Source organism: Oryzias latipes, chromosome 14 (assembly GCF_002234675.1).
Source record: "Oryzias latipes chromosome 14, ASM223467v1".
Taxonomy (NCBI): domain Eukaryota; kingdom Metazoa; phylum Chordata; class Actinopteri; order Beloniformes; family Adrianichthyidae; genus Oryzias; species Oryzias latipes.
In genome coordinates, this window is record NC_019872.2 from 21,418,169 (window position 1) to 21,431,843 (window position 13,675).

The following is a 13,675-nucleotide window of genomic DNA, read 5'->3' on the forward strand; positions in this document are numbered from 1 at the left end:
TGAGTGACCGCTAGAAGTATCTGCTGGTTCCAAGAATCTAAAATCCCACAGACCTTTATAGAGAAATAAACAGCTATTACTTATTCTATTTGTCAGAATAACTAGTATTGCTCTGATACATTTTTGACATGTTCTTGATAATCCTAATTTAAAATCAATATCTTTTGTCTACAAAACTGGTCAATCAGATGCCTCAATAAAAAGTATGTGGTCTCCCGTCCAATGTTCAAAACGTTCGATTGACAGATTCTCCCCAGCCCACTATCAAGTGGTTGGGGTGTGGGCTTCCATCAAGCTCACTTTTGAGTGTCGAGAGTGGTTTTGTCAATTCGGTTAAATCAGCTAGCTCGCAGTTTCTGCTCCTACAACTGATGTTAAACAAAAAGTTCAAAGCATAAAATCACCAAAAGCTTTTTTTTTTACACCCAAATTATTTAACAAAAAATAAGAGCATTTATTTTGTCACATATTAATGATTATCAGTTACATTTATTAATATTTCACGTATTCACAGAACAGTCACTGGTCCTTCCAGTTTTTATAGTTTACACTTTCTCTCATGTTAACCTGCTGGCTTATCATACTTGTGTGAACTCTTTACTCTTCTTCAAAATGTATAGACTCTTAATCATTAAAGTATCACAACAGTACATATTCAAATAAAGAAAAAGTTATACAATTAAAAATAGTTTTTAACAAATAAAAAAAAACTTCTCATATTTATAAAGTGCTTACTAAGAATAAACGGTGTGTCACTTATCACATCAGTTATTTTGCATTTTGCCAGTGGAGTATCCCTTCAGCATGGTGACAGCTGTTATTTACATGATGTTTACAAGTCCTGCTTCATTGCAGCCACGTCCTAACCTAAGCTAGAGATTGGACTGTGGTCCTGTTGTAATCACGACAGTGAGCAGGTGACTCCAGCATCCTCAGAGTGGTCACAGTTGTGCACGTTCCACTCTATATGGGAGCACTCCAGCAGGGAGCGCTCAGCACCGCGGCACTTGAGATTATCCAGCTGGATTCTTCCCATTCCGGGTCCAAAGTGAGCTTCTCCCAAAGCAGCCGTTGCCTCTCCACAGCTCACTTGGCGGCACACAACCTGTGCGTCAGCGAGGTCCCAGGCGTCATCGCACACCGTGCCCCACCCACTACCCATGTACATCTCAACCCGGCCCTCACAGCGGTGCTGCCCACCAACCAGTCTCAGCATTCCTACAAAAAAAGAAAAGTAAAAACAATCCAGTCATGGTTGCTCTGGAGACCCAGCCTTAAGGAAAGCAGCATTGTGACTCACCTTCAGAGGGTTGAGTAGTGGTGGTGGTGGTTGTTACTTTTTCTGTCACTCTGAAGTCACGTCCATATGGTATCAGCAGGGGGTCAAATGGCGCTGGATTGACAGCAAACCAAAGAAAACAAAAAGCCATTACAATGTGGGCATTCACAGGAAATATCAGCTCACACAAGCATTAGCAAGCCACTCTCTTCTAATTACTCCACTGATCAATACAGGAGGACATTTATCGTTTGAGTTCTTGTGATGATACAGATTCAGATTCATTTAACTGTATTTATTGTCATTTTTTATTCTTATTACAGGAACATTGTTTAAAACAAAAGAGTGATCATGTTTTTCTGCTAAACAGAAATATTCTTTTGGTTTTGACTGGAGTATGGTACATTTGTTCAGAAGGCATGACGTGACTTTGTTCAGAATTGTCTCATTCTTTACTTTTTTTACGTTCTCCTCACAGAGCTACACTCGTGCAATACACAGGACGGGGTGGGACGAGATGACTGAGTCTATGGAAAACATTAGTCTAGATGGAATGGATTTTTTAAAGTAGGTGCTACTCCCTCTATAAGTAAACTGCAGAACTTAATGTTACTAAAATGAACTATGAAATTAAGATGTCTGGATTAAACTAAAATAAACCACGTTTTTGTAGTTTCTGAGATATCAAGACAAAAAAATAACAATAAGAACATTTTTCTTTCACATGCTGCATACATCCAAATACTGCATTGGAGCTTACGTGCACAGATGACTCCGGCATCCTCATGGTGGCCACAGTTGTGCTGACCCCAGCCTAGGTGGAAGCACTGGGACAGGTCACTCTCTGAGCCGCTGCACTCCACGTTGTCCAGCAGGATGGGTCCTGAGCCATAGCCAAAGAAGGCCAGACTCTTCGCTTCAATAGCTGGGCCACACCCAAGCTGCCTGCACACCACGACCGCATTGACTATGTCCCAGTCATCGTCACACACCGTCCCCCAGACTGTTTTGTAGAGGATCTCTACACGACCCTGACAGCTGCTGTTCCCATTTACCAAACGGATGGATGGTTTGGCTAAAGAAAAACAAAAACAGTCACTGCAGTGATACCGCAAGGCCTTTCGTCATTCATGCCGCAGATATTTGCAGGAGAAACTGTTTTCAAGTTTTACAAGGTCAGGGTTGTTACCTTTTGTTTGGGCTGTTGTGCTAACAGTTGTTGTTGTTGTAGTTGTTGACTCTGTGACTGGAACAATTTCTGTTGCTGTGAAAAGGAAAAAAAACCCTGTTAAATCCCCTCATTAGATATGAAAAATGATTTATTTCTTCAACTTAGGCTTCTTAATAGAAAAAACAACCCTGAATACATCCTCAAGTAAGCCAATATGGTAGCAAGCGATGTTCATGTTACTAACTGGACTGTGACAACAGAGACAACAGTATATCCAAAACATCCTAATGTAATCTTTGTATGGTGTTTACTCATTCTCTTTATATCTTTTGTCTGTATTAAATATCACAATATTCAAAAATTATAAAGAGTTAATAGTCAATGGATTTACAGCTTGTTTTCATCTAATCATTGGCCAATTTAGGAAAAATTGTGACCTGAAGTCCAAGAGGGAAAAAATGGGAATAAATGATAAACATTGTCTTCAGCTCAGACTTTTATAAAGTGTTCAACGCTTTCCCCATGTGATTTCTGTCAATATGAAGAAAATAATTTTTTTGACTTAGTTTTTATCATTAGAAGCTGTATGGATGGACAAATATCATTTTTGCATTTGAATTTTGCATTTTCTAGCTAATTTTGTGCCAAAAGGGAAAATGGCTACCCCTGTTGGTCATGTGGAAAAGAACAGGCGTTTGTTTTCTGCAGTGGTGCACCAACATATTCATTTTTATACCTTTGGTGCCCACTGTTTCCAAGAAAACTCTCTGGTTTCCTGTGATTGAAGGCGGTACTGTAGTGATTCCTGTAGTCAAAACAAACAAACAAATCGTACTTTAGGCCATGTCTACTACACTTTAACAAGCCCTCTACAAAGCTACAAAGAACCAGACTTTGTTTCAGATGTATAAATGAAGCATTACTAATAAACAAAATCAAAGGAAACATGTAACACCTGTGCATGAGTGATTCACCTGTGCATGTGACCCCGGCATCCTCATGATGGCCGCAGTTGTGTTTTCCCCAGCCCAGACTTTTACATTTACTCAGCTCTTGCTCGGTGCCTTGACAGTGGACGTTATCCAGGAGAATGAGGCCTGTACCGTAGCCAAAGTAGGAGTTGGTGTGTGCAGAGATGGCACTGCCACACCCTACTTGTTGGCACACCACCATGGCATTATTGAGGACCCAGTCGTCATCACACACCGTCCCCCAGTTCCCCTGGTAGTGGATCTCAACCCGGCCCTGGCAAGAATTCTTCCCATTCACCAAACGGATGGTGCCATCGCCTAAACCAACAGGAGAAGATTCCATGATATGGTGAGTAATGCTTAACTACACAGGTCGAAAATGACATGAAACGGGTCAAATTAGAAAGGAAACGCATTAAGGCATAAAACATAAAATCTTGTCTGAGTTTATGTTCTCCAGCTTGACTTGGCCCATTCCAAGTGTTGGAGGTTGGATTGATGACTTGGGATCAGAGTAAAAAAGGAGTCTGATCAGATATATCAGATAGGACAACAGAGTCAGATCAGCATATTGCCCCAGTTTGTTGTCAAAGTCTGGTGGCAGCAGGTAGGATTCAAGGTTCTGGGTTCAGTTGTGATTTTGGCTGCACATATTGGAGAATATGTTTTTCTCTGCAACCTTTTTCTCCTGTTTATTTCTGTGGCCGGGAAGTCAGTCTGTAGCGTTGGGCGAGTGGGGCCTTATGAAGCACTGAGGCTTTCCTCAACAGTTGTGTCAAAAAAAAACAAGATTCATAGCTTCAAGATTTCAATGATGGTGACATCTGGTGGACAACTGAAGCCACAGAAACCTCTAAAGAGCACGACTGAAGCACTGGCATATGGAGTGATTTTTGTGTCATTATTCCAAGCACAAAGCTCACAGTTTTGAGTGTAAAACTTTAAAAATTGTGAGTGTTAAATAATTATGTTGCACTTGAAACAGAAACTCAAAAGCATGTGCGAACAAAATAATTTTTGCTCTTGAAACTTATTAATGCATGTAATTTGAAACAATTTTCATTCAAGAGAAATTCTCTCTCTTCTGCGCCGGAAACAGAGCAGAGCACAGACACGGACATGAAGCTTGATGCTGATTGTTTAGAATTTCTTCCAATCGCGCACAAACCCGGTCCAGAGGCCGCTTGAACGTCAGTCGACACAGCGACGGGAGCATGGCTTGGATCACTCGACCCTCTCTGGTGTTAAAATGCAAAATGTAGACCACTAAAAAAAACCTGACCTGAGGATCTAAGAGGGTTTGTGGAATCTACAATTTAAACTCTAGAGCCTAACCATAGAGGTTTCTTTCCAAAAACAAAAACGACAATTTTACAAGGAAATGAAAACTAAACTGATGGGGATGAAGTCAGCTGGGGATCAAAGTGTCTCAAAAGGCCTTGAGGCGTCACTAACACAAAGGAAGAAGTGGGAGAACAACAGTGAGGGTCCAAAACAAATGAAGGCTCAGGTTTTAAAGAAGCATCTGTTCTTGCACTAATGTTGTCACACTTTTTTTTGTTCCCAGACAAAACGACTGAGACAATGTACAGTCTCAAGTGTCCATTGAACACACACACAGGGTTTTAGGACAACAGAACCTGAGTCTGGATTCAGCGCTGAACACTCGGATCCTCTCGGCATTCATAGAAAAACTACAACACAGCAGCCACAACAAAGGAAGACCCACCAAACTACAATATGTCTGGAATTCTAGAGGCCGTCAGGGTGTGTCGTACAGTTTCCATTGAGGTGTTCAGTCTTTGATGCTGTTCTACCATTTCACATCTAAACAACACCAATGTCCTTTGTAGTTATTACATATGTTGTTGTTATGACAAGGATTCCAGAGGATTACAATATTTGGGTCCTCACAATGACTAAATTAGTCTGCTTCAGAAAAAAAAAAATTCAGTCTGCTTCGTACCTGACGCAACACAAAGCTCGCTCTAGTTTTGTGTAATGAAACTATTTCACTAGACACACAAAAGAGTTGACCTGACATGTTCAGGGTCGTGGGGTTGCTGGAGCCTATCCCAGCTAGTGTTTGGCAAAGGCAGGGTACACGGACAGTTTACCAGTCTATCGCAGGGTAACACGGAGACAAACAACCCCACAAATATTCACACCTAAAGGACAATTTGCGTGCCATATGCAGCCATTAAACTATTTATTCTGGCCCGCCAAACTGAAAGACATTATATTGATAATCCTTATTAATGTTTCATTTTCCCTGTAATTCCCCATATAAGGGGAAATGTAGACTTTTTCTTAGGTGCAGAAAGTTGTTCTGCATTTTTATGGTGTCTGAAGATTTGTTCCTTTTCTGATGTTCATGTGTGTCTGAGCATTTTTCCAATCATTCCAACACTGCATGAACGCAGCATTTCTCTGATGAACATGGTCCAATTGGCCCTAAAATGAGAACACAAGCCACACTTTTGAAATAACTCCAAAAGGTTCTGTTTTTAAATTACACAAATAACTTTTTTCAATCAAAATTAAAGTATGTTTTCATCCAGATTCCATGTAATATCTCTCTCTTATAGGTTGGGTTCCCAGAACACTTCAGGATCTGCTCCTGTTCCAGCCCTTCTGACAATTTTTAAAATGCTTTGTGGCCCATGAGCAAAAAAAATTACCCTTTTCTGTCCCACACAGAAAGGCCCGAGGTGTGTTTTGAACCAAAGACTTATTTACTATATAATGCATGGTGAGAGTGCTAACCACTGCACCACATGCAACCCTTTTTACAATAAGAAATACAAAAAATAAAAATAATAAAGTAAAACTTCATGCTACATTTTACTGAGATGTGATGCAGCATCTGCCTATGAAGATTTTGCCAGCAAATAAAACTCAGGCACATTTTTTGCATTTGGATTTTTCCTTTTTGACTAATATGAACAATTCTCTCTCTCTCTCTCTCTCTCTCTGTCTTTCTCTCTCTCTGTCTCTCTCTCTCTCTGTGTCTCTCTCTGTCTATATATATATTTTTGTGATGCAGAACCCACATGCTTTTGAGCAATATCACAGGCAGAGGCCCAAATATTTTCCTCAAAATTTTATTTTATGACCCAGAATTCATGTTTCTGTCAATTACAGCAAGTCTTTTAAGTCAGGAAACCACACTGCAAAAACTTAATCCTAAGAATGTGAACAGATCCTTGTTTCAAGAAAAAATGTCTTATTTTCTGTCTTGCAAGAAATCTTTAAAGAGAATTTTAAATTTTAAGATTGGTTGATTTATTTCTAGGGCCCATTTCTGGGGCCTGTTTTTGGAGTGCAGCCCACACAATCACACTGCCACTACCATGCCACTGTTTTACAATCATTTATAATGTTATTATTTTTTCTCTACAAAAAAGAGGATCCACGGCTTGAAACAATTTCTACTTTTTAATATTTTTATAGAAAGTTTATTAGAAAGTTTCATGGAACATTTAAGATATGTTTTGTCAATTGAGACGATGCCTTTATTGTCATTCTGCTTACTGTAAGTGTGTCTTTCATCTTGGTGGACCATGGGGTACCTTTGTGCCCTTTTTTAACATTTTCCATTTTTTAATGTTTGTTTGAAGTTTATTATTGAGTATCAATGAAACACGGTTTTGATTCTGGAGTCTGACAAACCTTGACTGGAAAGCAGCATGGGTCAAACACATTTAAGAGGAGCCAGTGGGGAAGGACTCAAGTTTATAAAAACAGGACTAGAATTCCACTTTGTTTTTAGTTCCAGGCTAAAACTATGGGGTTTTTATGCTCAGATCCAGTTTTAATTGCAGTAAACATGCAGGTAAGTTCAAAAAAGCTTTGGGAACCAGAACTGGCACAGTGCCCTGGCAATACAGAGAAGCTTTCTGTAAGACCCTCCAGATTTCATTTGAACATTTTTGTGACTATATTTGTTACATTTGTGGCAATTAGAAATAGAAAGCACTTACGTATGCCAGACATGACCATAGGCGGGGTGGTAATGCTTTCAAAACCTCGTGGACCCAGTGGGATAGGCTCTACAAGTTGAAGGAAAAGAAAAGAAGTTTAGTTGTTAAGTTATCTTTCCCCCCTATGTTTATTTTTCCAAAGCCTGAAGACTCTCTACCTCTGCAGGTAACGGCCACATCCTCATAGTGGTAGCAGTTGTGGACACCCCAACCCAGACTGTTGCACTGGCTGAGGTCAGATTCACTTCCTCTGCAGTCCACGTTGTCCAGCACGATGAGCCCCGTGCCTTGCCCAAACTGAGAGCTGCTGCCCACGGCCATGGCCACTCCGCATCCCAGCTGCCTGCACACCACGTTGGCGTCCACCATGTCCCAGTCGTCATCACATACCGTGCCCCACGAGCCGTTGTAGATCACCTCCACTCTGCCCTCACATCGGTTACGGCCGTTCACCAGTTGCACTTTAGTGGAGAAAGCAGAGAATATTCAACAATTTTACTTTGATTCTTTTTTTCACCGTTAGTGTCTGACTCTTTTGGACGTCAGATTACACAATAAGAGTAAGCAGCAAAACTGGAACGATCTATTGTGTTCTGGGTTTAGAAAGTAAGGAACTCTTTCCTCAAGTTATCCTTGTTAAGGAAAAAATCAGGCCCATGACTCCCAGAATGGTGGAAAGTTACAAAGTAAATGAGAGTGGACTCAGAAAATGGAAGACTGGAAAAGTGATACTGAGCTCTGCTTTGCGCATCTTTCTCTACAAAGACCATGCATGCATTTTGAATTCCTGACTTATATGGAGTCATTTTTTTCAGTGAGCTTCATGCAGACAGCACTGAGGATTACACTTACCTTCGTAGGATGTCCTCTTCGGGCTTTGAATGGCACTGGCTGAAAGGGGGGAGAGGAAAGAACACAGAAGAGAATCAGAGCAAGGGGAAATTGTTTGTTGACAGGTGGTTCTTGGCCTTCCATATGACTAAACTTTATATCTACTACATCTTTTTCCTGTAACACTAGACTCAAAGTGAAACCACAACAGCAGGCCTGTTCAGAATGGATCAGCCCAAAAAGAAATGTGTTTAGACTGGTGCTTTAATTTTTGACCTATTTTCAACAAGCTTTCTAGAGTTGTGTTGTAGTGATTTAGTCCTGCTAACAGCAGCTAGTAACTTAGGCAGCTATCATTCTTTTCAGAAGTTTTAAAAATGTTTCTCCAACTATAAACTGCAGATAAGTCCAATTTTCTGACTTTGTTGACAAATGGAACACAACAGAAACACAAACATGGTCCCAGTTCTGGGAAGGTTTTCGTCAGAAGATAAGACCTGTAACATTAAATAAAACCTTTAGCTCTAACGTTCCCTGTGGAACAAATAATATAATTGTCGTTTATTTTTTGAAGTATAGCCTACTTTAGAATTCAGGATTCAGGATTCTTTATTGTCATTTCACCGCAGGAATAAAACGAAATGTGTGTCTCTGGTCCCGGGCCATCCGTTTATAGTAAAAAGACAGGAAAAGACATATCAATGTGATATATTGTGATTTCTATTGAATATTGAACAGATGAGAATATATAACAGTATTGCACAAGTTTCATCATTATTGCGCAGTCCTAAAGTTATTCCACAGAGATTTAGCAAGTTGTCTGGGGGGTTACAATGATCTTCCAGAGTTCATTTAGTATAGTTATAGCAAATATACTATACACCATAGGTGTAGTGTATGAAGTATACTAACGGAATCCTTCTTCAGACTAAATTGTAACATTTTTGGTTTACAAAAACATAGCTAGTATGCAATAAGTAAACTTAAGGTATACTACTTCACTTTAGTATAGACTAAACATATTTGCAGTACACTTAAATATACTACTTTTGGCTAAGGGTCTTTAATAAGGAGTGTAAAAAGTAAACTTCCAGTCTTCCATCTCACTTATAGTATTGACTATATACTGTATACTTGCAGTACACTTAAATAAACATTTTTTCGTCACGGCTTGTGTTAAAGGATTCTAAGTCTGAAAGTCATATTTTGGATTTATTAGCAAAAGTACTTTTTTTTAGATGTACTATTTTAAAATTTAGTATTTACTTGAGGTTTACTGTCTACATGTTGTAAACTTAAAATGTTCCAATTTAATCTAAAGAAGTAATTTCGTATACTTCCTACACTACACCTATTTTACGCCTCTACTTAAGTAAACCCCTTGTGCTATCCAAGGCACTTGGGAGTTGGGTCACCTAGACCCACTAGACAGTGCTCTGAACCTTTTTTCTTCAATGATTTGTGAACCTCACTGGTGTCCATGGATTCCATGAAATCTTTCCACCTTTATCCACCTTTGTCATGGTAGGGAGAACACGTCAATGCAAGGGTGGGGTCATCTAAGATAGCACAAGGGATACTTAAAACAAAAAACTTCTAGTGTAGTCCTTTTTGCTGACGGTTAGTTGATTATGAGAAGTAAAACTGCACCTTTCGCTATGAAAAGCTGAAACGGGACACAAAATAAAAGAATCTGGGGTGTGATCAATGGTAGAACATTGTGACAAACATGGGAACACTGAGGTCAAGACTGATTTAAATGGAGGTCTCAGGTCTTACAGAACCTTAAGAGGAGAACACTTTTATACTGCATTGAGCTCACTGCGCTACTGTTTTTGTTGTCCTGATGAGAGATTGTATAATTCTCAACCATCTACACTCAAATTAAGCTTTGCTGTTGAGGTAAGGATTTTTTCAAATTATTTTTGCCTAAATCATTAATTTGAAGACCTGTGCAACACACCCTGATACAGCAGATAACCACGTCAGAGGGATCTGTGTGGCCTGTCTGCTCAATACAAATACAAGGAAATGAAGTGACAACAATTAATACAAAACAGTGACATTATTTTAGTCTGTTATACATAAAGTACGGTAAATGACATTTATGTCCCGTCTGAACTGAAAATGTAGAACCGCCCATTGATCAACACCAATTCTGTTTGTATGAGGTTCAAAGAAAAATACCTTAAACCTGAAAACACGACTTTACTAGTTTAACTAATTTATGTAATGAGAATATAATAAATGTTGATGTAAAACACAAAACCATTGGCATTTTCAATGTTCCCAAAAGTCACAATGGAAGACGGAAAAAGCCTGAAGACTAATTTCTCAGATTTCAAAAATCACAAAGACTAAGTGACCCTGTTTTTTAATTATTGCATCAAAAGTAGGTCGATTTGTGGGCTCTTCTTCCCCTCTTTTATGCGATGCTGTAACATTAACAGTATGTATCTAAACCGCTGAAGGGGCTATAAATATATCCGTTTACAGTGTCACATGTACATAACTGTTGTGTACATTTTTTGGGTGTGATGAATATTGTCACTTACTAGATCCAGCCCTTTTTTGTATCTTCAGTTCTCCTAAAAATAGAAGAATCAAAGAAAATAATTTAAGACATCAGCAAATGTAACTAAAATAAAAAAGAATGATAAGTCCACTGATCTGAACCTCCTTAAAGCAAGAGGAGTGTTTCTAGACAGACAACAGAGGAGACACACAGGGCAGACACAAAAGCAGACATCTACTGGGAGTATATTTCAGGTACACCTGGTTCTGAAGCATTATTTCTGCCTCAAAACTAAATTTCAACCCAGGAGCACAATACATCATCTCGTATGTCCCATTCTGTTTTTAGTTTTGACCTCAATTATCAGGACACACTTGGAAAATCTATTTTTTAAAATCGAATTTCAAAGACAAAATTTTTCTAACAGTTAAAATTATGTGATTTTTATTTCCTTAAAAGTTTAGAAGTATTTTATCAGTTTTTTTGTCTGTTTAAAAGAAAATTAATCTAAACTGGTTAATAAAAGCAAGCAATTACCAGTTATCTATCAAAATAAAAACTATAAAATAACTTTTTCTCACAGGGTGATTTATGATTTGAAAGTGTATTTTTACATCAGTTAGTCTTTTTTTGTTTTGTTTTGTTTTACTTCATTCATTACAAACATATTATTAAAAAACAACAATAGGTACATTTAGACTGCGAAATGCCGATCAAAAACTGATCACTAGTCACTTATTGAAAAGTCTCAATTTGACAGAACTTAAGAACGATATACATGTTTGAAAGGGAGATGGGCAGAAGCTGTAGTTTATTTAAGCCCACTCCTCTACACTGATTCAACTTTAACCACAAAAATACAGAACAAAAAAAAACTCAATATGTTGTTATTATCAATACCATTATCTTCATGAAGTCAGTAGATGAGTACATTTAAACTGAGCAGAATTTCACCTGAACAGGCTTTTGAGGAGTTTTATCCCTCCATCCATGAAATAGCGTGCAAACAATAGACTTCCTGAAATTCACTTTTCAGTGACAATTCCTGTCTTGTAACCCTTTCAGTGGTTTGTGATCATTAGCAGACTGCCTGAAGAGTTATAATATTTAAAAAATGCTTCATTTCCAGTATAAGATTCCCCAAAACACTCATAATTCTCCTGTTTTTTTTTTCTAAAATACAGTATATAACACATTTTGAGAGGCACACTCTTTTGCCAACAAACACTTTATTCTTTTTAAAAAAACAGTTATTGAACCTCTTGAAATCTGGATTTACTTTCAAATATGACAAAAAATAGTTTATGTTTCTGCTGTCAAGTAGATGCTAAATTAAGATACTAATTTAGGGGTTTAATGCATTTTGGCATTAATATGTGTTCTGGGGTTAAGGGAAATAAGAATAATATCAAATTTCAGGATGAGTTAGATTAAATAAAAACATTCCACTGAAAAGCAGGCTAATTTTTTTCTTATCGTTATATTTTAAACGCAACTATCTTAACATTTAGCTTAGGTCTTGTTGGCATCATAAACAAGCATCTTTTTTCTGTTTATCGAGTCATCTGAGTCTTGGTTAAAGCTGTTTAAAATGTTTCTCTGTTTGAACCAACCCAAAAATAGCCCCCCGCTGTACACTCACCGAGACGTGTCAACACGCTGACGGTCACCAAGACCAGAGAGCCCAGCAGGGACACCAGGAGCCAGACGGCCGGGTTCCAGCACCTGCACTCGCTTTCCACCACACGCTGGCCTCGCATGGCTGCCTGACTGACCATCCTGTGACAAAACACACACTCTCAGTGTCTCATCCCACAGCTCTGCTGCAGCAAAGCTGGCGATTTTCAACGGCTAAAAGGACAAACTGACAAACGATTTGTTTGTCCTGGTTTGGGGAAGCCTAATTACAGTATTGGATTGTTTTCTCTGCTTTGGTGCTATAGTAGGGATATTGATGGTGCCCTGAGGTCAGGCTTTGGCAGTGAGGAGCTCAAAGAGAAACATGTGAGGCCCATCACTCTGTGTGGACATGTACCATAAGCAAATATTGATACTGCTGACATATAACTACAAAGAGCAGAGCAGGGCGCTGCCACTTCACCAACACAGACCTGGCAACAGGGTGAGGTCTGTTCAACCAACAGATGAAGTGTTATCAACAGCTGGAGGAGGCTTGTGTTACAGAGGGAAACAGGCACCTGTGTCGTGGTTTTCCAGGGGATTTTCCTTCAGACAGAGAATCTTGGGATTCACCAAGGATCATTCAGTAACTAGAGTTAGATTGTAACACGGCCAGACGCAAGATGCCCCGCATTCTTCTGAAGGTGCACTCTGAAAGTGCCAAAAAGGTTAAATCGGACGGGTAAAGCATGAACTGTTGAGTTTTGCTGGATTAAATTGCTTAGCTTCCTTACTGGCTGTTTGAGCAGCTATTTCAATTGATGATGTACAGACAGGGTCAGTTTACAAAAAAATCACGAAATTCAACTCGTGTCAAGTAGTTGATTTAGTGCTAGGTTTTAAAAAAAAAAGATTTCGATCAAATTGATCATTACCTCAAAAATACAATATTCTATTAGAGCAATTACTTTCATTTTTTCAGGCAAAAATAAGCTTTTCTGTCAGTTTATAGGATGAGAATTAGTAATTTTACCAATGAAAGTTCACCTTCCACCAATTAATGAGAAAACGGCACGAAATTAATATGATAATGGAAGCTTTGAATTGAATGAATAATTGATATAAAAAGTGTTAAGTTGTAAATTGATTTGTGAACTTGTGAATTGAATTTGAATTGGTTCAGACATCCAGGCTCAGTTTGTTCTAAAGCTTTAAGAGTTGTTTCCATTAATGAAGAGCAGTTTGGCTCAGACTTGTTTGTTCCTTTTCTCGTACAGAATCCTACCCCCCCCCCACCCCCCCCCC

At 38.8% G+C, this 13,675-nt stretch overlaps 1 protein-coding gene across 1 annotated transcript; it reads right to left on the reverse strand.

Annotated features, from left to right (window-relative positions):
* Window positions 1-430: 430 nt before the first annotated feature.
* Window positions 431-13,117, reverse strand: ssc4d (scavenger receptor cysteine rich family member with 4 domains). Its single transcript, XM_011483867.3, has 11 exons — window positions 12,393-13,117; window positions 10,791-10,823; window positions 8,257-8,295; window positions 7,563-7,865; window positions 7,405-7,473; window positions 3,425-3,739; window positions 3,187-3,255; window positions 2,469-2,543; window positions 2,040-2,354; window positions 1,301-1,393; window positions 431-1,218 (listed from the first exon to the last, which is right to left on the reverse strand). The coding sequence occupies exons 1-11, from the start codon at window positions 12,526-12,528 to the stop codon at window positions 902-904; spliced, it is 1,764 nt and encodes a 587-aa protein (XP_011482169.1). The 5' UTR covers window positions 12,529-13,117; the 3' UTR covers window positions 431-901.
* Between the last annotated feature and the right edge of the window lie 558 nt (window positions 13,118-13,675).